Source organism: Scardinius erythrophthalmus, assembly GCF_964197995.2.
Source record: "Scardinius erythrophthalmus genome assembly, chromosome: 5".
Classification (NCBI taxonomy): domain Eukaryota; kingdom Metazoa; phylum Chordata; class Actinopteri; order Cypriniformes; family Leuciscidae; genus Scardinius; species Scardinius erythrophthalmus.
Window position 1 is genome coordinate 32,661,816 of NC_138225.1, and position 22,190 is coordinate 32,684,005.

At 38.0% G+C, this 22,190-nt stretch overlaps 1 protein-coding gene across 6 annotated transcripts in view; it reads right to left on the minus strand.

Moving 5' to 3' along the window:
• Positions 1 to 768: 768 nt before the first annotated feature.
• Positions 769 to 22,190, minus strand: part of mef2cb (myocyte enhancer factor 2cb) — a 46,790-nt gene continuing 25,368 nt past the window's right edge. Inside the window, exons 3-10 of one of the 6 annotated variants that reach the window (XM_081366010.1) lie at positions 20,431 to 20,577; positions 20,183 to 20,320; positions 16,982 to 17,126; positions 15,798 to 15,845; positions 7,343 to 7,515; positions 6,260 to 6,389; positions 5,606 to 5,741; positions 769 to 3,714 (exon numbers count right to left, since the gene is read on the minus strand). In XM_081366010.1, coding sequence (XP_081222136.1) covers positions 3,351 to 3,714; positions 5,606 to 5,741; positions 6,260 to 6,389; positions 7,343 to 7,515; positions 15,798 to 15,845; positions 16,982 to 17,126; positions 20,183 to 20,320; positions 20,431 to 20,577 — 1,281 coding nt within the window. In that variant the 3' untranslated portion in view covers positions 769 to 3,350. Of the gene's footprint in view, positions 3,715 to 5,605; positions 5,742 to 6,259; positions 6,390 to 7,342; positions 7,516 to 15,770; positions 15,846 to 16,981; positions 17,127 to 20,182; positions 20,321 to 20,430; positions 20,578 to 22,190 lie in introns of all 6 variants that reach the window. The other 5 variants (XM_081366009.1, XM_081366014.1, XM_081366012.1 and 2 more) reach the window with 5 other exon arrangements.

Genomic DNA, 22,190 nt, shown 5'->3' on the forward strand with positions numbered 1-22,190 from the left:
ACTCCCAGTGTTCCTTTTAGGATGTTTACCTGTGTAGGCCGTTCTTGACAGGTGAGAAATCTGGTACGTGCCGTGGTTTTGCATCCTTCAAACTCATGAAAGTGCCCCAAAGTTCATCTACTATCGCGCTCTCAACTTCCGGTTTCCATATATGGACTGGACACTGTGCACGCGACAGAAAGACGCTGAAAGCCTTCTGATTGGCTAAAAAAAAAAAACAGTCTGACAGCGACTTTTTTATTTTACGTTTACAGACTCGGTCTATCGTAGATTTTCGAGTGATAGCCTATACTTGGAGAGTTAATTCAATGAAATATTTTAAGATTCAGGGCATTCTTTAGGATCTCTAAAAGCGGGCCTACAATCGAAAAACAAACAAACAAACACACAAAAAAACGCTAACAAACACGGAGCCTACACATGATGAAATTTATGTCAACAAGATTTGGCAACAACGAAAATGTTCTGAGTGGTTTAATGAATGTGTGAATGACAAATATGATCTAATAGGCCTATTTTATTTGGAAAATCCAAAGCGGTAAAGCCTTGTGTGTGTGTAGCCTCTGTGTGAAGATATGCCCAGACATAATGACCACAGTCTCTTTTGCTGCATAAAAACATAATAGCCTTATTATTCTGCATGGATGCTTCTGTGATTAATAACTTTATGTTTGATTTAGAGCTACCTGGCTAAAAACATTTTCACAAAGCTATCTTGCAATCAAGGCGAGGGACAGAACACAATAAAATCACACCAGGACGTCTGTGTAACTAAGAAAGCCAGTAACTTTACTGAATTCTCTTCAAAATACAAATACCTTTTTTTTTTTAGTCCCAGCAGGAGAAACAATTTTTATTCCATACATTACTTTTTACTACATACAGCTGAATCAAGTCCCTTGAGATACAGAGATGTGGTTTTAATTTAATGACATCTTGTCTTCAAGTGGCGACAAAGTCCAGCTTGTGCCGCTGAAAGCCTCTTTCTCCTGGTTAGAAAACAAAAAGACACTTTCTTTCAACCTTACCCATTGTAGGTTTATACAAGCTACATTTGTTACTACAGAATTTTTCAGCATTTTTTTTATTTTTTTTTATTTTGTTATTTATATACTTAATGGAAACAACACGAGAGAGAGAGAGAGAGAGAGAGAGAGAGAGAGAGAGAGAGAGAGAGAGAGAGAGAGAGAGAGAGAGAGAGAGAGAGAGAGAACAGAAAAGCTCAATCAAAAAAAAAAAAAAAAAAAGCAAAAAAGTTTTTTTTTAAATAAAAATAACCGGAGAGTCATATATTGACAGTTGAAATCTATATAACAAACAATGGCATTGTTTCACAATACTGTACACTCGTTAGTTAGAGGAGAACGTTCCAAATTCTCGACAAGACCAACTCATTGAAAGGTAATCTGAGGCACTGGGAGGGTGAGTCAGAGGTACCAGCCACTAGCATGAACAACTTGTGAAGAAACACAATGGTCTCAAACCCAGAAAGGATAATGGATCGGCAAACACAACATCACTTTTTTGTCTTTGGTAGAAAAAACAGACTAACATATGTCCTGTCAAAATCACAGAATGCACAATTATAGATATGTATAACAACTGAACAAAACTAGTCACAATCCACTAAATGATGATACAAGCTTGCACAAGCAGTCATGAGGTATCTATGACTGTGCCGTCTTATATTATAGAATCTTCAGTGCAATGCCGATTAATGTGACACGGGAAACTTTAAAAGGTTGTGAATATTCCAGACCAGGACAAATATCTTGTGCTTTATAAAAAAGGGGGGCATATTTGTGAGTGTGACTTCAATTTTAAAATGTAATTCTGAATGTATTTGCCCCTGAAAGACTCAGTCCGGTGAAGAAAAAAAAAAAAAAAAAAAAAAAACGTGTGCAACTGCACATATTCCCTGTAAAGGGGAAAAAAGTTATGACCATAATTTTTTTTTTATCATATATATTCATATATTAGAAAGCTATACACAAGCATGTTAATTTCACAGATTCTTTAAAAAGATTCTTAATATTATTATTCAATATACTTAGAAATACACGTTTAAAAACAAAACTTCTACAAAGAGAGAGAGAGAGAGAGCGAGAGAGAGAGGGAGAGAAAGAGAAAAAAAAAAACCATTGAGCAAAGCAAGGATTCACTGTCTCAGATTTCATGGCTTATGGTTAAAAAGCCCAAGGTTTCCCGTTCTTTTACTATCATTTCTCGTATAAGCAAAGCTATCAAAACACATTCTGGCTCTTATAAACTACAAAAAGCCACAAAAATGCTTTGCATTGTATTCCTTTTTGATATGAAAATAGAAGCAAGTGTATCATACATTTTTTTTTCCTCTTTTTCCTCTTTTAATACTGAACAACAACTGCAAGTCCTAGGTTTAAATGTCATCAGACTGAAGAAACATGGCTCTTAATTTAAAGTCCTTCACCTTGGCGATGCCACTCTGTCCTGCTATTTCCTTCAGCAGGAGAGTTTTTGTTTCCTGAAATACCCACTCCCCCATAACTTAACCAAGGAACCTGCACATATATCTGTACAATCCTTCGAAATTCTTGCATAACAGTTTTGTTTGTGTGAAATCAGCAATATTTACCAACCTTGACCCTTCCCCCCGTGTCCCAGCCTTGTCTCTATGTACAATACGTTGAACCTGCAACATGACATTGTCACCCATAACATACATTTAGCGAAGGAGCCCTCGGAATAGAGTGGCACAAAAACAAAAAAAAGAAGAAAAAAAAAGGAATCTGTACATATTGTACTGGTACAACAACTCAAGTGCTAAGCTGTCACCTCTCTGCTGTGTTCCTCGTGTGGCTGAACATCACTGAGGCAAGTACTTTACAACAAAAAAAAGACCAAAGAAAAAAAGATCCAAGAGTACCTGACACTTTTTGTTGGTTTCTTACTCTGCATACATGTACACCTACACAACGTGTAAATATATATGCATATCTGGTAATTCTTTACATTGTATTCCACACACTGCACAAGTAATGCATAGTAGCCCGCCCACTAAACCCTCCCCGACCCGGTTTGTACTAGTCCTCCTTCATGTTTCCCTCCCTGAAAACCCGTCAATCACAACAATACGTATACCAGACACACTCTGATGAAATAATAATAGTTAAAAACAAATGTTACAGGTCATTTCGAGAGCACTTCCTCCCCTCTCCACGGCAAATCAGAGAATAAGGGGAGAGCAATGATTGTGACTTGTCAGAAACGGCAGAGAGAAAGCGAGAACGAGTGAGGCGCCGTGGAACCACGTGGCATCGCGCGGGGAGGTCAAGGTCGAGGATTGGGCTGTCCAAGGGGGGCATCGCTTATCATGTGGCCCACCCCTCCGAGAGGCGGACGCGCTTGATGGATGGGCTGTCTTGCTCGTCCAGGCCGGGCCGGCCCAATCCTAAGGGCGAATGGAAGTCGGGACGGTGATCGTCGCGGTCGCTGCCCTCGTGCGAGCTGCCGCAGCTACTGAGGCTGTCGGCCGGGGAGCGTCCCGAGTCCTGGCGCCCCTGTGTGAGCGGGCCCTGGTGCTGCTGGTGAGACGGTAGCTGGCCGTAGCCGCCTGGTGTGGTGCTGCTGGATCGATCTCTAGGAGGAGAAACAGGTTCGGACTTGATGTGCAGGCTTTGAGTAGAGGGCAGGGAGAGATTTGAACCCTGACATAAGTGAGAGCTAGAGCAATTTCTGTAGGAAGGAAAGGAAATGAAGGGGGTTACGGATCGGAACGAGTGCTCGTGCACTCCTGTACACAGGTGGCAGAGATACAATCAAATCAGTGACATTTGTCTAAAAATACTCCAACATGGTTGCTGCAGAAAGAAAACGCTGCATTACTATAGAAAATAAAGAGATGTTTACTTCCTATATAGTGACAAAGAACAGTAAGAGAAAGTGCGAGAAAGTTGCACATATTAAAGGTATACTATGTAGGGTTTTTTTTGCTGTCGTTACCTCATACCTCATCAATTCTTCTTCTAAAACGTATGTTTGACCTGATTCACTATGCTAAGCCTATTATAAGTGTTTATATTTTACACTTGTCCACATGTTTTTCGCTGGAAATTGGGCATACGTCACTCGCTTGTGCGTGTCTTATCAAATCTGTAAATTGAGAAAAGTTGTTCCGGCTACTTTGACGTGAGTATGGTGTGGGAGTTGTCACAATGAGCATTAAATGAGACCTCCGGTCAATTTTAACATTGAGCTCATTTTTTTGTACATTTGGAGTGCTGTCAATACAGAGAACAACGACAAAAATCGGTGTTGCCTACACCGAGTTATTCTATTTTTAAAATTTGCACCCTGTTGACTTCAATGGGGCAAGTACTAAACCTGCTTTTAGGCTCTTAACATCCTTGATGTGTCATTACAAGTGCACAGAAAATGTGAGTGATTCCTTCTGAGTGAACACGGGTGAATCTGACTGCAGTAGATGTGAAAGAAATGTATAAAAATGATGTTATTTAAGCCAGCGCAAATACCTGTGCTTACATCCTGTTTTCGAGTGAAGTCCAAAGTAGTCGATTGCCGAGTTCACGCGCATAGGTTTAGTACCTATGATCACGCGCGTGAACTCGGCAATCGACTACTTTGTGATGACACATCAAGGATGTTAAGAGGCTAAAAGCAGGTTTAAAACTTGCCCCTTTGAAGTCAACAGGGTGCAAATTTTAAAAATAGAATAACTCGGTGTAGGCAACACCAATTTTTGTTGTTGTTCTCTGTATTGACAGCACTCCAAATGTACAAAAAAATGAGCTCAATGTTAAAATTGACCGGAGTTCTCCTTTAAAGGTTGACATGGAGCAGCTAAATCTCCAACCTCCAGGGAATCACCTGTTTTAAACAAACGCCGAACAGAGGAAAGTCTCTTGGTTCTCTTGCTGAGAACTGAGGGATCTGAAATGTTGTAAAAGCGACGTGGAGATGGTGTTTTTATTACTCAACACGTGAGTAAGGTATTTTATTGAACAAATAAATTGCCATATGTAGCTCTCCAACATAGTTTATTGTAAAGCATTATCTATTGTGAAGGGCCACTTCATTATGGTTGTTGTAGTGCTGTGCTGGAGTTTATTTTCAAGGAAGTACCGTGTCTATTAATGGGTAAAGCTACAGTAACGTCTTCAGCTAGACAGCTTGAGATCCTTTCCATCTAAAGGATTGTTTATCTCTTAATCCTAGTTATGATTTCTTATCTCTTTATCCTAGTAAAGGATAACTATATCTCTATATACTAACTATATACCTATATCTCTTACAGTATATAGAGATATATCTCTTAATCCAAGTAGTTAATGTTTTATGAGCAGTAGGATAACAATATTCATATTCGCAAAGGCCAAGCACAACCAAAACAATGTTCTTCTGCAAAATGCATGTACTTTTGTTTTTTTAATCACTAGAGGGCTAAAAGTTACATAGTGTACCTTTAAGTGCATAAGGATTGATGTGTGTATTGGTGATTAATGTGTGTATTGGTGTGTGTGTGTGTGTGTGTGTGTGTGTGTGTGTGTGTGTGTGTGTGTGTGTGTGTGTGTGTGTGTGTGTGTGTGCGTGTGTGTGTGTGACTCACCCCAGCTGACTGAGAGCAGAGTGCTGCATGTTCTGAATCTGATGTTGCTGCCATCCGCTCATTGAGCCCAGATGCAGAGTGTTGGCACTGTTGAAGCCAGATATAGAGGACAGATCTGCACTGCTCAGAGAATATTCTAGAAGAAAAACGCATGATCAGGGTTAATATTTGCATCCTAAACAATTGATGCTGCTTTTTTAGATAACAATGGCTCCGCCTGCTGGAGAGACAGAGCTACACACAGACTAGACAAAAAAAAAAAAAAAAAAGAGATTCTGAATTAATTTAGTCTGGGTTTAATTAATATAAAAAGAGCTAAATAATAATAAAAAAAAGCAATATGAAATTCTAATTAAAAATATTTATGTTAATTTTTACATCTGATTATGTTCATTTACAGTAATTACAGTAGTAATAGATCACTGAACAGTATTTTAAATTGTATTAAATTATATATTAATCTATTTATTAATAAACATTAAACATTAAAATGACTAAATTTAATGGTATAATATAACTATAATATATATATATATATTTATATATATATATATATATATATATATATATATATATATATATATATATATATATATAGTAAAACATAATGTGTGTATAACGTGTTGTGAGTTTTAGTGTAGTTGAGGTACCTACCAGTACCATATGAGGTGGAAATGGCTGATGGGTAACCGCCCATTCCCTGCCCCGGTAGAGTGGGCGTCGCTACAGAAACCACTGGGGTCGCCAGTGACTGTGCAGACTGAGAGTTGTTTATTCTCTGGTTCTATAAGAAGAGGAAGAGAGCAGAAGAACACATACAGGTGACTTGTCACGTCAAGAGGCTTGAACATCTGTATCTTCATCAAACAAACGAGGGAGCGCCGCCCACCAAAATAATGAAGGAAAAAAATGGCCATTTGACATGAAGCACCACTGAACCATCTCAACCTATGATTTACAATCCCGCATAGGGCACTTGGTCGCTATAGAAACTCAAGGTCTCCAAGGCAACAGAACCAGTAAAAGAGGGGTTGGAGATGTTTTTTTTGTTTTTTTTTTCTGGCTTGATGACTGAATGATGCGACAGAGATTAAGAAAAGAAAAGCAGCGATAAGCAGAGATGGACATGAAGGGGTCAATAAGACCTGAGAACGAGACGACTCTTATAACCACTAGATGTCACTCTGGAGCTTGGTTGTGTAGATGTTCTTAGTTCACTAATACGAAATTGCGTTTAAGCACTTGTGCATCGCCCTATTGGCATTCGAACAATAAGCTAAACAACATCTGACCACACACTACTGGTCTGATCATTTTATGTGTATGAGGATGACAAATGGCCTTCAGATCTACTAGCCTACGCATGTCACCGGTTTGAGTGACAGTGTCACTTACCAATAGAAGGTCAACATCCTCAGACTGATGGCAGTAAAGGGAGGGTGATAAATCCAGAATTAGTGTCATTGACTGACAGTGAGTGCAGCTGATAACCGCCTACGACACTATGTGAAGCTACAGACGCGTACTTCACCAAACAACACCAAAGCTGCTGAGGAGACTAAGTATGATGTTTCTAATAGAACTCTAACCTGTGCTTATTAGATAATGAAACTGCTGGAGAGGAAATGAGAAGAAAGGAGAGGAGAACCACGGAGGATCACGAAGGAACCGAGGCGTGTGGTTTTATGGATGTGGTACTATCGTGGCTGTTAGTACAATTCAACACAACACACTTACGATGGAGGGCATGTTGTTCTTTGCCCCGGGTGGGATGAGCACTCGTAGGTCAGGCTTACGGCTGTTCATCCCCAGGTTCACCGGTGGAGGGGACTTGGCCTGCATGCTCTTGTTCATTCCCCCGGAGGACACCAGAAGTCCTGGAGAGTTACGGTGGTTTCCATAGCCATTTCCTAATGAGAGACGGAAAGGGAGGGGGAAAAGGCGTTAGACACAACAGAGCCAAATTGAGTACATCAAACTTTCACCATGGCACCCAATTTAAGCAAGCTTCATTTCACTCTCTCGCCTGCACCAGAATGCATAATTTCCACCGTCATCTACTGTGAAGCTTCCATTCAAGCCTGTCTGCAGCTCTCCACACGGTTCCAGTGAGCCTTCACCACATGCAGCCATTAAACACTGTTTTATCCGTTCTGGAGTATTGCAACCATCTTTCACCAAGAATGTGCTCTTTCAATTCAATGTTTCCACACCATTTCACCCAACTTTCACCTCCACCACCACTCATTCATTTGTACCAAGCACTTGGTCAACACACCCTCTCTTTCACCCTCCATCAAACCAAGCCAGACTAATTCAGCTACCCCAAATCACCCCGTCACGCTCAGATGATTTTCACTCATGAAATTATTATGATTCAAAATATTTTTTTTTTCTCTGCCTCTGCACGAGTAAAAAGATCCAAGCTCTCAGTTCAACCGATTGTCACGGATAAGCTACATAATTTTGTCACTGATTCTTAAGATTAATAAGATAAAACAAGTTCTGAAAATATTTGTTTTAAAACAGTAACATTTTAACTTTGAAAATAAGCAGAGATTAAATACAATTTATTTTCTTCATCAAAATTATGACGTTACATGATCACTCATTATCCCTTAAACCCCTTAAAAATTCAATACTTTATATAGATATAAAATATAATACAAAAATAAATTATAAATAAATAAATAAAATATATATTTTTAAATATAATAAGCTTAATATTTAGCTTAAACATGTTTTTTTTGTTTGTTTTTTTTATAAAGTAAAAACTATACTAAACTAAACTACTGCTGGAGAAAATGATATGGTTCATTAAAAATATACCTTTTTCATAAAGCTTCACAGTTTTGTCACCTACTTTTTTTGTCAACACCATCTGATATTTAGGAAAACATTTACCGAAAAAAAAAGAAAAGAAAAAAAATCCACTTTGGTAGGATTAATAGTTTATTTTTATTTTTTATTAATTAATAGTGCTAATATTTTCTTTATGACATGAATTATGGTGAAAACTACGATGCAAGTCACTGATCCTCTCCTCGTCTCTTTTAAGTGAGGTCTTTGGTCTTCAGCTATGGTGGATTCATGAAGACTGCTAAAATGTTTGTTTCAGAGCAAACTGTTGCAGCATCATGTCTCTTTAAAAAAGTTGAGAGATGAAAATGTGGAGTGTGGGTAGATAAAGATAAATAGAGAGAGGATAGATGTGAGGCTCATTTTGTTCCTCTTGTGGTTTTGCGGTAAGGAGGCAGGTGTTTGATGAATAGAGACAGGTGGCATTGGTAACTCATGGTGCTTTAAGAGCTGATGTCAAATGAGAGCAAAACAGTAAAAACTTCATTAGGTAAAACATTTTAGTTCTGTATTATTGTTATTTTTTAGCAGAACACCACTGGTTTTGTTCCAACACTTTATATTAATTAAATTCATTTGGATTTTGAATATTCCAGTCATTTCAAGACCCTTTATTTCAACTGTAAAGGATCACTCCAAGTCCCATCTGGAGCACAATGGGAAGGTTTCCACTATCACATCTCATTTCCCAAGGCAGCAGTCTCTATGAATGACATAAAATGCATGGGCCTTAACTACTGACAGTGAAGGTCGTCATTTGGCAATCAATGATAAATACATGTGTGCACATGTGGCTTTCTCTTATGACTACCAGAAGTGGATCAGACAAGCAATCTTTATTCCTCATCCACAATTGCTAACCCAACTCCTAAAAAATAGGAGGGATCGAGAAAAGAAGTACAGAGTCTTTGTTTCAAACCAAATCCCTCTTCTTTTCTTTTTTGCTTTCGAGGGGGAAAATGTGAAGTGCTGCATGGCTTTTGCCACTTAAAAGAGGGTTAGGAATTATACGGTAGACATAAATGAATTTCCCAATCATACACTCGAGAGGAAAACTAGACGCAGATGTCGTCCTCAGCAATTTCGCCCCGGTGATCTTTCTATAATTTGAAGGCGATGTTTTTTGTTGTTTTCAAATGAGAAGTCTTGAAAGCGCAATTTGCACGATTCAAGGAAAAGAAGGAGGACATGAGTTGGGAACCAGGAAGAGCAACTGTGATTGTGAGAGATTGTGTTAGTACAAGTGTGAGCGGGTGGATGTACGTATAGTGCCATGTGCACTGATGCATTTCCTGTCTCCTCATACATAGTGAAGTACAGGGCTCGAAAAACAGCTGGCTGGAGCTCTTCTCTAAACACTTAAACAGCCACACTTCATTGTTCGCAGTGGAGATGAGGAAATAAAACTGCGTTTGATCCCCTTAAAATACATTTCCACACTTATGAAGGAATATAACAGGCTCAGTACAAGTTGAGCTCAATCGACAGCACTCGTGGCATAATGCTGATTGCCACAAAAAATTATTTCAACTCATCTCCGCTTTTCTCTCTCTCTCGCTCTCTCTCTCTCTCTCTAAAAAAACAACAACAAAAAAACAGTAATCTAGTTTACAATGCAATACTTACAATAGAAGTGAACGGGCAATTCATGCACATTAAAATCTTTCTATAGAATAACACCATTTTACTAAGAATTCTTTTCTAATAATAACATTGTATTTAAAGTTTCCATGTAAAGTTATAACTTTGACGCAATGCCATAAACTACTGTAAAAATAATAATTTAAGCAGCTTTACGTCTAAGATTTAACAGATGAATTAATGTACCTGCTTTTATAAAGTTATAAGCTACATATTTCTGTTTTTAAATCTTTTTAAATATTACTCTATTACTTTTTAACTATTACTTAAAATCTTTAAGGGCCCTATCTTACACCCGGCGCAATGCAGCGCCAGCGCCAAGCGCGATGCAAGTGTTTTTTGCTAGTTTCAGCCTGACGCAGTTATCATTTTCACATCCTGCGCCACGTTGTTTAAATAGCAAATGCATTTGCGCCCATTTGTGCGCCCATGGGCGTGCTTGTATGAAAACGAGGTGTGTTCTGGCACATTGTTGGTGCGTTGCTATTTTGAGGCAACATAAATAGACTATGCCATTGACCAACTGAAACCTGGTCTAAAGTCAATGGCACAATATTTTTTTTGTTATTTAAAGAGCGCGTTAGTAATGTGCGCCTAAAGCGGGTCCACAACGCGCGTACATTCTGCTTATTAAACACACAGGGACGCACAGCAGCACACAAACATGCTAAATATTAAAATTAAAAGGATTACAATGTAAAAGATTATTGTTGTGTATATAAAGATATGGTGGAATTTGGCTTGTCCCGTCGATGGTCTGCTTGCGCATTTTTACCTCGCGCACGAGCAGTTCCGTTTGTGCTCTGGAGACGGCTTCGGTCTTTCCACTATCAAATTCCGCCATGTAAATAGCGAATCTACCATGGTCTGATTGGTTTAATGCACGTAAATCAAAACACACCCATTACTCATTAAGAGAATAGGGACAACCCTTTTAGACCATGCGCTGGGCGTGCCAACCATTTTTCCGTTAAACTAGCAAAAGTGGATTCGGACACGCTCTAAGTGAACTTGGGCCCTGCGCTTTAGACCACGCACTTAGATCGTTAAAATAGGGCCCTAAATCTGCTTTTTTTTGGCCCCATTCACTTCCAGCATGTATGCTGGTATCAGAATTATGTCACATAAGCTGTTGATTGTGCTTAACTTGTATCTGGGCCATATATAATGTTTACTGAATATCTGTGCATTTTCAACTTTTTAGGTTCAAGCTATTTGACCGATACACAGTGAGAAAATCCAAACACTTTCTGTAATTATTACAGCAAAAAAGGACTGATCGATAGAACCATTCATAGAGACTGGCCTCTGTTCTGCTCTGGTAACCATAGAAACATGTGATTTCATGATGTGTGCAGGTTAATTAAAGGGGCCTGTACAGTACAGTGCACCCTGAGCCGATCATAAACACGTGGACTGCTCAGATCACACGGACTGAGATCTATTTAACAACCAGAGCGCTGACATTGGCAGGCACATCGCTAAGCAACCTCAAACGCAAGCAAGAGCACCCTCATGTGATATTGTAATAATATATTGGTGAAACAGATTTGGCAAAATTTGCTCCAGTGCAAATTTGTGTTTGCGCTCTGAAGAATGTCAAATGTGTCTATTTACAATGTGTTTTTGCAGTGGTGAGCAGTGTAGCCAATCAGAGATATAGTTATTGATCTCTTGAACGCAATGGCCAATCAGAGGTGTTTAAGTAAGTCAGAATCCACTCATCCACTCAAAACGCCCTTTTATATTCAGTGCTGAGTTCAGTGCAAAGTGTAGACACGATATAAGTAAGAGATTTATTCTGCATTGCTGCCAGCCTCATTGATTTTAATGGACTTTTGTGAGATCGCAATGAACTGACAAAGCGACAGCGTTTTAGTGATTGTAAAGGGAGCGATCTTGGCTCGCTTTCGAGGCTACAGCCTATATAATCCATTGAATAAAACTATTGTCTTTCATGCTGCTAAGAGGACCGATGGCCAATTGCATGCTGCAAAGTTTCGGAAGTGACATCTACATACAAATACTGGATTAACTCTGTACAGGATAGAAATATGACATGTTAAAATAGTAATGCATTAAAGGCAGACTAATAGATTAATTAGTTTTAAATTAGAAAAATATTGTTAGCAAAATATTTTTGAAATTCTATTCCAATTATTGATCAAAGTGATGACTTGTAAATAATCTTAAATGTCTCACTGTACACTGCTAAAGAGTCGTTGTTGCTCTGCCTACATCTGCACTTTACTAGAGCACCCTCAGTAATTTCAGAAGCACCCTTAGTGATTTGATTCTGGAAACAGGCCTGGCCATTGGTGATTAGCAATACCAAGCAAGAGTTTAAGTGACCCGTCGAGAGCAGACAGAAAGAGACGATGAGTTCAACTAAGGACGTGTGTTAGACACTGGTGATGAATGAGCCACGGCGACTTGATTTATGGATCAGAAGCAGCACAGCTGGGATTCAGGTGGCCAATAAGTAGCACGAAACTCATTTATCTCATGCTTTTTTTTTTCTTTTTTTTTTTTTTTGCCGTTGCTTGTTCTGTAAGTCACTGAAAACGGCATCCCAGATTCAAAACCAGTGCGCTATAGGCCAAAACAGTGTCCATCTTCTGCCGTTTCCCTTGCAAAAGCCACACAAGTATCTTCCCTGTGCACTTGTGGCCCAGCTATCGCCCTCACAATGGGGAAGTACTAAAATTACAGCTGCCCAGAAACGAGTGGTCCCCTCCTCACACACAAATCGCCTGATGTGTGTACGTGATAAAGGAGCCGATTCTATTTCTGGGGCTCCGCAGAGGAGGCTTAACTGTAAATGGGCTTGGCCTAAGTTTCCACTCAGCATCAAAGCGAGCTGACCAGTTAGTGTGGTTAAGCACACGCTTGCTTTCCCTGCGAGTTGGACATTCTCTGATTACTTATTGTGGTGTAACGGTCGAATTAATCCTGTTATCCGTGTTTGTTGATTCGGTGTTGAGGTTTCAGACCGGCCTCGATTCAAGCAACTGAAAGAACTGCACGTGCACTACTACTTCAATGACCCATAAACTGCAGAGGTGTGGTAGGACCAAATGCCTGTAAGCGGTAAATGAACAATACAAAAGCAAAAATAAAAAACTTAATGGACTTGCTACTCACTCCTACGAGATAAAATAGACTTTCTCACATGTGTTGGCTGACCTCTCCATATCTCATAGCATAACATGTGTCGCAGATATATAAATACACGTAGCAGAGGATTTGCGGTTGTCTGAGAATGCCAGGCTGCCAGCCAAACAAATAAATGTCTGCGACGAACATCATAACATGGCACACTTTGCTAGAAAACACCACTCCATAACATAACTTGAAAAAATATATTCAAATATATACACACTACTGTTCAAAAGTTGTTGTTTTTTTGTGGTTTTGCCTCTTATGCTCACCAAGGCTGTGCTTATTTGATCAAAAAATACAATAAAAACATATAAAATAACGGTTTTCTATTTTAATATATTTGTAAAATGTAATTTATTGCTGTGATTACAAAGCTGAATTTCCAGCATCATTACTCCAGTCTTCAGTGTCACATTGATCCTTCAGAAATCATTCTATTATGCTGATTTGGTGTCAAGAAACATTTATTATTATTATTATTATTATTATTAATATTGTAAATAATTGTGCTGCTTAATATTTGTGTAAAAAACTCTCACTTTTGATCAACTTCATGCATCCTTGCTGAAAACGATTTTAATTTCTTAAAAAAAAAAAAAAAATCTTACTGGGTCCAAACTTGTGACTGGTATTAAAAAAATATATGTACTTATATATCATTAATTATTTTAATAATAGTATATAGATTTATATATTTATTGCTATGGTTTCATTCTTAATGCAAAGTCTGTATACAACTACTACTACTACTAATAATAATAATAAAAAATCTGTCATTTAAAAAAAAAGAAGGATACTAAACGTCTTGGAATCAATAAGTAACTAAGGCTGCTAGAAGAGAGCGAGAGAAAAAGTCATGAATATTTATGTAATATTCTCTATTAGACCATTAAAAGGCTGCTTGTGTCGTTTGACTCTCTTCAACTCTTGTTTCCAGAGTTGTGGCCTACATCAACTCCACACTGTGCCCTGTGTTAGCCTGTCGTCGGCACAATGGCTATATTTGATGGCTGTAGACCTTGAATGTGGACAGCAGGGCCACACCAACAAGTGGTACTTTTGTGCATTCGAGACAGTGAGGAGAGGGGGTCAGTTGACAGACCTTACCCTCACCCTCATACAATAGACTCAGGGCCAGACAAGGTTACCCAGCTGTGTCTCAGCAGCCCGGAGGCCAAGTTCAAAACATCTACTGTCCCGCTTTAAATATCCAAGCCATGCTTCTGCAGTGACCACTGGTTAGTGGTTAAGACTGGAAGACCCACATACACACACGCGCGTGCGCGTACAGACGCAAACAGATGCACAGACACACATACACAGACGTCCACATATACCCAGAGACTCTGAGGCAACCACAAGCCGAAGCAATCCGACTGTAGAACTATTCCTTTCAAGTGGATTGTTCTGGTTTATAGAAACTCATACAAATTCTCCAAAAAGGACTGGGCTGCTAGATGGAAAAATATTCCAAGTATGTTTTACTCCAAACACACGGTAGGCCTTATCCTACAAAGGACATAAAGCAGAAGTAAAGGGTGAGAGGGGAGCTGTGTGCGCTATCATTTTCAGACAAGAGCTGAAGCAAACAAACAAAGGGACATGGCTCAGACAGTGCAGCATATCGCTAATGCCAATATTTACCTCTTTACTAAAAAAGCTGATATTTACAAAGCTTATAAGGATGAACATCTCTATATGCTTGAAGAGCACACAACAAGAGTGCGTGCATTTGATTTCACCAAACCTGACCAATTCAGTAAGGAAATGGTTTAACGTTAATATACACTAAAAGGTTTGGGGTCAATAAGATTTTTTTTTTGTTTTTGTAAGAAATTAATACTTTTATTCATCAAAGATGCATTAAATAGATCAGAAATCACAGTAAAGACATTTATGATGTTACAAAAGATTCCTATTTCAAATAAATGTAAAGAAGCACAACTGTATTCAACATTGATAATAATACAAAATGTTTCGTGAGCACCAAACCAGCATATTAGAATGATTTCCGAAGGATCATGTGACACTGAAGACTGAAGCAATGACTGCTGACAAATTCAGCTCAATATTATTGTTTTTACTGTTTTTTTTTTCATCAAATGAATGCAGCCTTGATGAGCATAAGAGACTTCTTTTAAAAGCATTAAAAAAAGTACCGACTCCTAATCTTTTGTATATGCTAATATTCGAAGTGTATACTGTATGCTAATACAAATACACACGTTAACACAAAACAACTATTGTGCAGTAATTATTTCGCAAGAATTGAAGTGAAAAAAACGAAACCAAATATTTTCAGTTACAGAGGCTGTTGGGTTTGAACCAATCCAGTTCAGTCCAGTTCACTTAATGACTAAAGTCTGCGAAGAAATTACTGTGAATACAAGCCCAGCTTAAACAAACAGAACGTTCTGCTGAAAATTTGTGAGGCTGGTTAGAGCTGGAAGAGAATTCGTGCAGTTATTGGCTGAGTAAAAGTCATGATGGAGAGGGAACATACTGTAGTATGTGGGGATGCCGTCCTTACCAGCACTGGTGCCCGCGCCAGTGGAGAGATCAGTGCCCATCAGACCACCTAGCATGGGATGAGAAAGACAGAGAGAGAGAGAGAGAGAGGGAGGGAGAGAGAAAGATTCAGTCACTTCATTGCAGCTGACATCCATATCCTACCACAAAATCTTCCCTCTTACAACTGTCAGGTCATTCATTCAGCTCCTTCAAGCCATAGAGATCACCCTCCCTCCCAGCATGTTTAAGAGCGAGGGAGACCGAAAGACAAATATAAGGTGACAGAGACGTGCGTGTGTTTGTTTGTGAATAACAAAACACTGTCCTTTTCCACCTCAGCACACATTTCTAAGGAGGAAGCGATGTGGCCGACGGGGCTCGTCCGCAGTGTCCAAGAAAAATTACACATTTTTATTTTTAAGCATGCAGGGGAGCAAGTGTGGTCAGAGGCGTGCAGGCTGGGCCAAAACTCATATTTAGCTAAGCGCTCCTGGAACACAGAGCTGATTGCATCAGGAGAAAGCAGTTTTAATGACAGAGCTGTGGGTGAGAGACTCTGTCTAATGAAGCAAGACAACACAACAATAACAAAGTGCCAACAGGATCGTGCTGCACACTCTAAAAGAAAAGGTTCTATACACAACCTTAAAGGGTTCTGGTTGAGCACATCATATGTAAAACCTTTTTATGGGTTCCCATCATGGGATCATTTTATGGATTTCTTTTTCATGAGTTAATTTAATTTTAATTCATTTTATACTTTGATTAAATCGTATCATTAAACAGCTTAAACATGCTTTATCACTAGAATTTTTTTTAAAATAATCCATTAAACATGAAAGTATTATGCAATCATTTAAGGCATTTCTTCTTATAAAAGCTTTAAGCCAATAGAGCCCCACTGAACCATAAGTAAATACAAAATGACAAGATAAAATGTTAAAGATAAAATGACAGATTAATATAAATATAGGGGAATGCTGAGTATTAAATTAATTATTGGTAATATTATCCTGTAGGTATGACAGAGAATTTGTAACACGTCTAACTTTAATACTATTTTAATTATTATTATTTTTTAATTATTATTAATTTTTTTATTATTTAATAGGACTTGGTCACATCAGCAAGATAAAAAAATTATATTTTTTTACAGTCCCACTATGCACAATATGATATATGTATATGTGTGTGTGTTTTTACCTGCACTAGGTGGTCTGTGTGTGACCCCGGGTGACATGCTGTTTCTCTGCAGGCTGTGGTGGGCCAGTGGAAGCAGGTTATGATTGCCTGGGTAGATCTGGTTATTCACTGGGATGGGCATCTCATAGGTGGAAGAGGGCACCGCCTGGTTGGAGACAGCAGCAATAAATACCTTTAAAATATTGATTTGTAATATAAACTACAATAATAATGGTGAAAACAACAAGTTAAATACACTGAATACAAAGGCAAGGGGGGGGCAAGACTAAAATTTGAACATGAATACTTAACCTTTTGCAAAGCAAAAACAATTTTTTTTGACAAATATATTGAATGCAATGTAGGAAGCTTGTTTCTGTCACATAAAAAATAAAAAGGGTAATTGCAACTTTTTTAATCTCACAATTCTGACTTTTTTTGACAATTCTTTTTCTCAGAATTGCGTGATATAAAGTTGAAATTGCGAGTTATAAAGTCAGAATTGCATCATATAATTCAAAATTGCAAGTTATAAAGTCAGAATTGTGAACTCGCAATTCTGAGAAAAATATCTTGACTTTATTTCTCGCAATTGCAAGTTTATATCATGTAATTCTAGCTTTATAACTTGCAATTGCAAGTTTGTATCAAGTAATTCTGACTTTATTCCTCGCAATTGCGAGTTTATATCTCGCAATTCTGACATCATAACTCACAATTGTGAGAGAAAAAAGTTGCAATTATCTTTTAAATAGTTTTATTCCGTGGCTGAAACAAGCTTCCATAGCAATGGCATCAATTCCTAGAACTCCTGAGAAGTATTTCTGTCCATTTTCTCTGTTATCTACCCTAAACGAACAGGCTGAGATGACTCTAACCCCTCTAAATCTCTGTAAATCCTCTTGTTCATGTCACTCCAAAAGACACAGGCTTAACCTTGAAGAGAGTCCTTCCTCCTTCATATTATGTTTTTTTTAAGGACAAAATAGCCCCTAATTGTAGCCATGTGTCCTGAGGGTCTGTAAGTGCTCATCTGGGAGAGCATCAACTGACAGGAACTGAAGAGGAGCCTCTCGCTCTTTCTCACTCTTTCATTCTTCATTAACTCACAAGGCCACAGCAATCATGGCTTTAGGCAGCCAAATATTTTCTCTCCGCAGAGGTCTTGGCGGGCACAGCTTCACTTTTGTTAGGTGTTCATTTTTCCGTCTTTACCTTCATGTTCTGTTTGGAGTCTCAGAGACCCTAAGGCATTTTAATAGCTTGAAAAATATTAGTTTGATGCTTCATGACTTTTTTGAAATTGTATGAGAACTAATTTATAAACCACATTCTAACCTTATAACACCAATCAGTTATTGTACATTTAATTTTTTTTCCTGGGGTAATAGTCAAATATATTACTAGACCACATTCCTAAAAAGTGCATGTCTACTCTCTGACAAAACAGATTATTTGGGATACTGCTTCAGTAATATCAGCCTAATTTAATTATATAATTTTATTTAATAAAATGTATTAAAAGTGAAAAGAAAATAAAGGGTCAGTATCTAAATGACTACTTTTTAGTTTAATAGGTACATGATTCAGGTCACCCTAAGCAATACTAACAGTCAAGCTTAACAGAACATGGGGGAAACTTTAGCATCTTTGCTAAGTTTGCCCTATTTTTAAATGAAAAAGATTTCCACATCTTCTTGTGTACGTGAGGCTGGACATCTTCGGCATGGTGCCTTTCTTCCTCTTTGCGTTACTGTACTCTCTAACTAGAAACATATAACTCAGTCACTGTGAACACAGAGCGAACTGCAACTATCTTTTACTACCACTCCACTCCACCCAACCCAAGCCAACCTAACACCGTGTCCTAACCAGACGCGATGTGATAAAATTCCTGCGACAAATAATTTGTCTGTCCACACTAGACGCGACGCGACTGCGAGATGCGTTAAAATCAATCAAAACCCACAGCCAATCAGAACAGCGTGTGGGTGGAGTCTCGCGGCACCAGAGAGTAATCTTGACGCCACTCGCCAAGAAAATTGATAAGTAGGCTACATAATCAAATTCACAAATTTACACCATTTAAACATTATTAAAAATACATAGGCTACTGAGTTACTAAAACAATCTTTGTCAAAGAATACACTTGTTTGTTCACAGTTTGAACATTCTTGTTTCCATTTGTTTAATTTCAAATCTGAGGTGAATTATCCATTGTTGCTTTTACAGCTACAAAGCTGGGAGAACTAAATGATATAAAGTCACATTGCATGCTTTTAACATTAAATGAAGCACATATACAGTACCTGAGATTATCATTGCCACACATTGTGTTTGTAGTTCCAGCGCGATGTTGCAGAAAAAATAGAAACCGTTTCTAAAATAGAATTGATGTGTGTCGCCGTCACGGCTGGTTTGGACAAAAACTCAGATTAACATGGAAAAGATACCTTTTATCGCGCGTCAAGGCATGTGTAGTTAGGACACGGTGTAATTCCCATAACCAATAAAACACTGTAGCTTACTGGACATATCTTTAATCACAAAATAAATAAATATCAAAATCATGCAAGGTACTAAGACTTCCAACTTTCCTTGAAGATGATCTTTTATTTCTAACAGCATTGGCAAATTATCTAGACAGACAGACAGACAGACAGACAGACAGACAGACAGACAGACAGACAGACAGACAGATAGATAGATAGATAGATAGATAGATAGATAGATAGATAGATAAATAGATAGATAGATAGATAGATAGATAGATTCTTTGACACATAAGTACAGTAGCTAGGAAAGCACATGCAATATCTGCAAATGAATTTGTTGAAATCAATCAGGCTGTAGGTTCAGACATGTTTTTCTGTATACCAATCATTATTTCTGTATACCAATCAGTGGAAGGCCGTCCAACGCACAAAACACACTCTGGAGGTTAAAATGACTGTTTTTCTCACAGTAATTGTCTTTGAGCTTCTACTTGTTTTAGTCATATCTCAGAAGTGCAATTATTACCCATGCATCCAAGGGCAGTGCCAGTGTATATACTAGATACAGTATACTAGATCTACATTATATATATTTTATATGAGATCTATATACGGTACATAAGGTTAAATCAAGATTAGAATGAACTACTTTGTTTCTCCAAATATGTTTGTTAGCTTTTCCACAAAGCTGTTAGTTTTTAGCCTCTCCTCTCTTCACTGTACTTACAGACATCTTCTGAGTCTTGATCATTAGATCAAACTCTTCGTTAATCTGTTTGTATTTCTCCTCCGTGCACGGAGTGAGAGCGAGAGCAGACTCGAGCTCCAGGCTCTCTCCGCCTTTGTTCTCCTTCTTGCTCAATGCCTGATGGCCCGCACAGAGCGAAGAGTGAGCCAGAGCACAAAGAGAGATAGAAAAAAAGAGAGAAAGAGAAAGGAAGTGTGAGAGGGCTGGTCTGAAATGCAGGTACTTACACATATCCTCTGTCTGCTGATCATGTGCAGATCAATGTCGTTGTTGATTTTATGGAACTTGTCGTCTGACTCAGGGCTGTGGCCCACCGAGTCGTCTGCGTCGGGGTCAGGGCTGTCACAGCCATTTAGACCTTTCTTTCTCAGGGTCTGTAAATACAAGTTTGCACACAGTTCAAATACCAACCACCATGTAGACCCTCAGGTGGAAGGGTCTGAAAAAACAAGCTGAATTTAGACAGGATTAAACTGAATGCTTTCCAGAGTTCAAAACCCATCCATGTACACTATAGCCCACTTCAGTGTTTGGGGGAAATTATACCTCAAATGTTTTATGTACAGTTAAGTACACTATCGTTCAAAAGATTATAGGGTCAGTAAGATTTATTTCTTTTTTTTTTTTAAAGAAAGAAAGACATTTTATTAATACATCTAAGCAAAGACACATAAAATTAAGCTAAAGTGGCAGTTAAGACATTTATAATGTTACAAAAGAATTCTATTTCAAACAAATGCTGTTCTTTAAAAAAAAAAATATTCATCAAAGATTATTGAAAAAGAAGCATCAGCAGCACAACTGTTCTCAACAAGAAATACATGTTTCTTGAGCAGCAAATCAGCATATGAGAATGATTTCTGAAGGATCATGTGACACTGAAGACTATAAAGGAATAATGGCTGCTGAAAATTGAGATTTGCCATCGCAGGAATAAATTACATTTTAAAATATTGTAAAACAGAAAAAAATGACTTAAAATTGTAATAATACTTCACAATATTACTTTTTGCACTATATATCAAATAAATGGTGAGCATAAGAGACTTTTTTCAAAAACATAATTAAAAAAAGCCCACCAACCCCAAATTATTAAATGGTAATGTATATATTGAATTTAATAATTATTTAATTTAATCATTTTTAGGCATATTTTTTTATGTCACATTTTATTTGTCACTTGTGGACCACAGTTTGAGAACCACTAGTGTAGAAACGTTAAAAGGTTTATTAACCAAGAAATTCGAACTGACATTTTATTTTCTAGAATCTTGTTTGCTTTAGACCATTTTGCAAAAGGTCATGTTATTTATATTTATGTAATATCAAATAATCATACATATTCCTTGTAAGTCGGTGTAAAGGAAGTTGTCGAGAGACAAGAGGACACACACACACACACACACACACACACACACACACACACACACACACACACACACACACACACACACACACACACACACACACACACACACACACAGAGACAGGAAGGGCCAACCTAAAATATAAATGTTAATATTTAATCAGGTCTGGGTCCCGAAGAGAAAAATGTCTAAATGTGATTTCAAGAGCAAGAAACAGCCCTACTGCTACTGACCACATGAGAGAGACGCCTATAGACCTGGCCAAAATAGATTAACAGAAAGACGCCCAAGGAAAATAAAAGATATGGGGATTCTTTTGATATAACCATTAACACGTGTGTGATGAAGCTGAAAAGTTGTGCTATGCTTAAGCAAACAAGCTAGTGTAACAGTACAAGAAAGAATTGTGGGCTCTCCTAATATATTAAAGCAGCAGTTTCTCTTTCTGCCACCTGATGGCCACCTTCTAGTAGGAATGAGATCTTCCTCTCGCAATAAAGTCAACCTAAGAGAGAGTATTACTTTGTATTAACACTAACAAATCTTAAATGACTATTAATTTACCATTAAGCCATTGTGTTCATTCAATGTAGTTAAAGAGATTCTGCCATCCTGAGCAA